Genomic DNA, 1,662 nt, shown 5'->3' with positions numbered 1-1,662 from the left:
TTAATTAATTTATTTTTTCAATTATTATTATTTTTTTATTTTTTTTTATTGCTTTTCACTTCCATCCTTTGGAAATCTATAAAAACTGCAATAATGACTCTCAGAATGATGGTTACAATCGGGTACAAAACACGACACGCAGTTAATGTTACCAGAGCATATGATTGTGTAGAACCAGTGGGCTCGTTGTCATGCCACCGTGACGTCATCACTTCGGAGCTCTATTGCACAGCTGGACTTTCCAATCTGATTTATAGGCCAAGCTTTTAACTTAATGTGATAAATGAGTAACAAATGAATGCAGGGGTTGCAAGCACACTGGATGATTTAAAATGGCATGTACATGTTCTCGCAGCAAAATGCATATATATCAGAAGTAGATAATAGAGAAGGAGTGTGACTTCAATAAACAAGCGAAATTCGTCATTTGCTAGCCTTAGAATACCTACGATTTACTACGCGTAACTCAATCAACTTGAGCTGAAATCGTACACAGTACATTCGCCCCAGCATCGTGCTAAATCGTTTCCTCGTATACACGCAATCCGGAGATACAGACTAAAACGTACGGCACGATTATCCATTCTGTTGCCAGCAAACCGAATGTATAAACCGCCTAACTTGAAACAAAAGGCAGCTACTAGCGAACCACACCGCATCACCGAGGGAGCAAGAGTGCGCAAGAGTCGTTAGTAGCTGCCTTTTGTTTCAAGTTAGGCGGTTTATACATTCGGTTTGCTGGCAACAGTATGGATAATCGTGTCGTACGTTTTAGTCTGTATCTCCGGATTGCGGGTGTATACGAGGAAACGATTTCGCACAATGCTAGGCGAATGTACTGTGTACGATTTGAGCTCGAGTTTACGCGTAGTAAATCGTAGGTATTCTAAGGCTAGTAAATGACGAATTTCCCTTGTTTATTGAAGTCACACTCCTTCCCTATTATCTACTTCTGATATATATATATCTACACTGTGAGCTCGTCTATGTTGCAAAAATTCACTAGAACTCATTTGTATTGCTACTTTCATAACATTTCTTCAGCAAACCTAAACAGTCTTACAAAACTAGTACTTTTAATGTTTACACAGAGTTTACACGTCCGGGACATAGCCGAGAGATCGCAGTTTTCATTAACAGTTCTTTTCTATGACAGAACAAGTTATAATTCATTATTCGATGTTTGTTCACTACAAAATTGTGAAATTTGTTTAAATTTAATTAAATGTGGGGGTGTAGTAGTAGTACCCTGTGCCGGTTCACATCGAACAGAATAGCAAGTAATAGGAAGTGTAATGCAGCAATTTAACCATAAAAAGTGAACAGAATCACTTACATTTTGTGGAAATAATGGTCTTACAAAAGTGGAAATAATTTTTTTACTTTTACCATTCATGGTGACGTAACCACTTTAATGACATGAAGAATAAATAATGACACTAGATATAGACATTTTTGGCTAGTATAGACTTTGCTAGTGTACAGGCAGGGGTGTTAGTATGTGCTTGTTGTGGGTGAGTATAGCTTAAGGGGTCGTTGTCGTATCAGGTACTTCAGATATATACCCGAGGTACATATATGAATACACAAATTGTACCAGACTTGTACTACAGAAGTGTACCCTAACCCTAACACTAACCCTAACCCTAACCATAATCCTAA

At 37.8% G+C, this 1,662-nt stretch overlaps 1 protein-coding gene across 1 annotated transcript in view; it reads right to left on the bottom strand.

Moving 5' to 3' along the window:
• Window positions 1-1,396, bottom strand: part of LOC106818473 (nucleosome-remodeling factor subunit NURF301-like) — a 2,874-nt gene extending 1,478 nt beyond the window's left edge. The window contains exon 1 of the mRNA XM_014823176.1: window positions 1,390-1,396. Within this exon, the coding sequence (XP_014678662.1) occupies window positions 1,390-1,396 (7 nt within the window). The remainder of the gene's footprint in view (window positions 1-1,389) is intronic.
• Window positions 1,397-1,662: the final 266 nt, after the last annotated feature.

The sequence above is a fragment of the Priapulus caudatus genome, unplaced genomic scaffold (genome assembly GCF_000485595.1).
Source record: "Priapulus caudatus unplaced genomic scaffold, Priapulus_caudatus-5.0.1 Scaffold2270, whole genome shotgun sequence".
In the NCBI taxonomy this organism is placed as follows: domain Eukaryota; kingdom Metazoa; phylum Priapulida; class Priapulimorpha; order Priapulimorphida; family Priapulidae; genus Priapulus; species Priapulus caudatus.
Note: the sequence above shows the minus strand (reverse complement) of the source record. Positions and strands in the feature narration are given on the sequence as shown.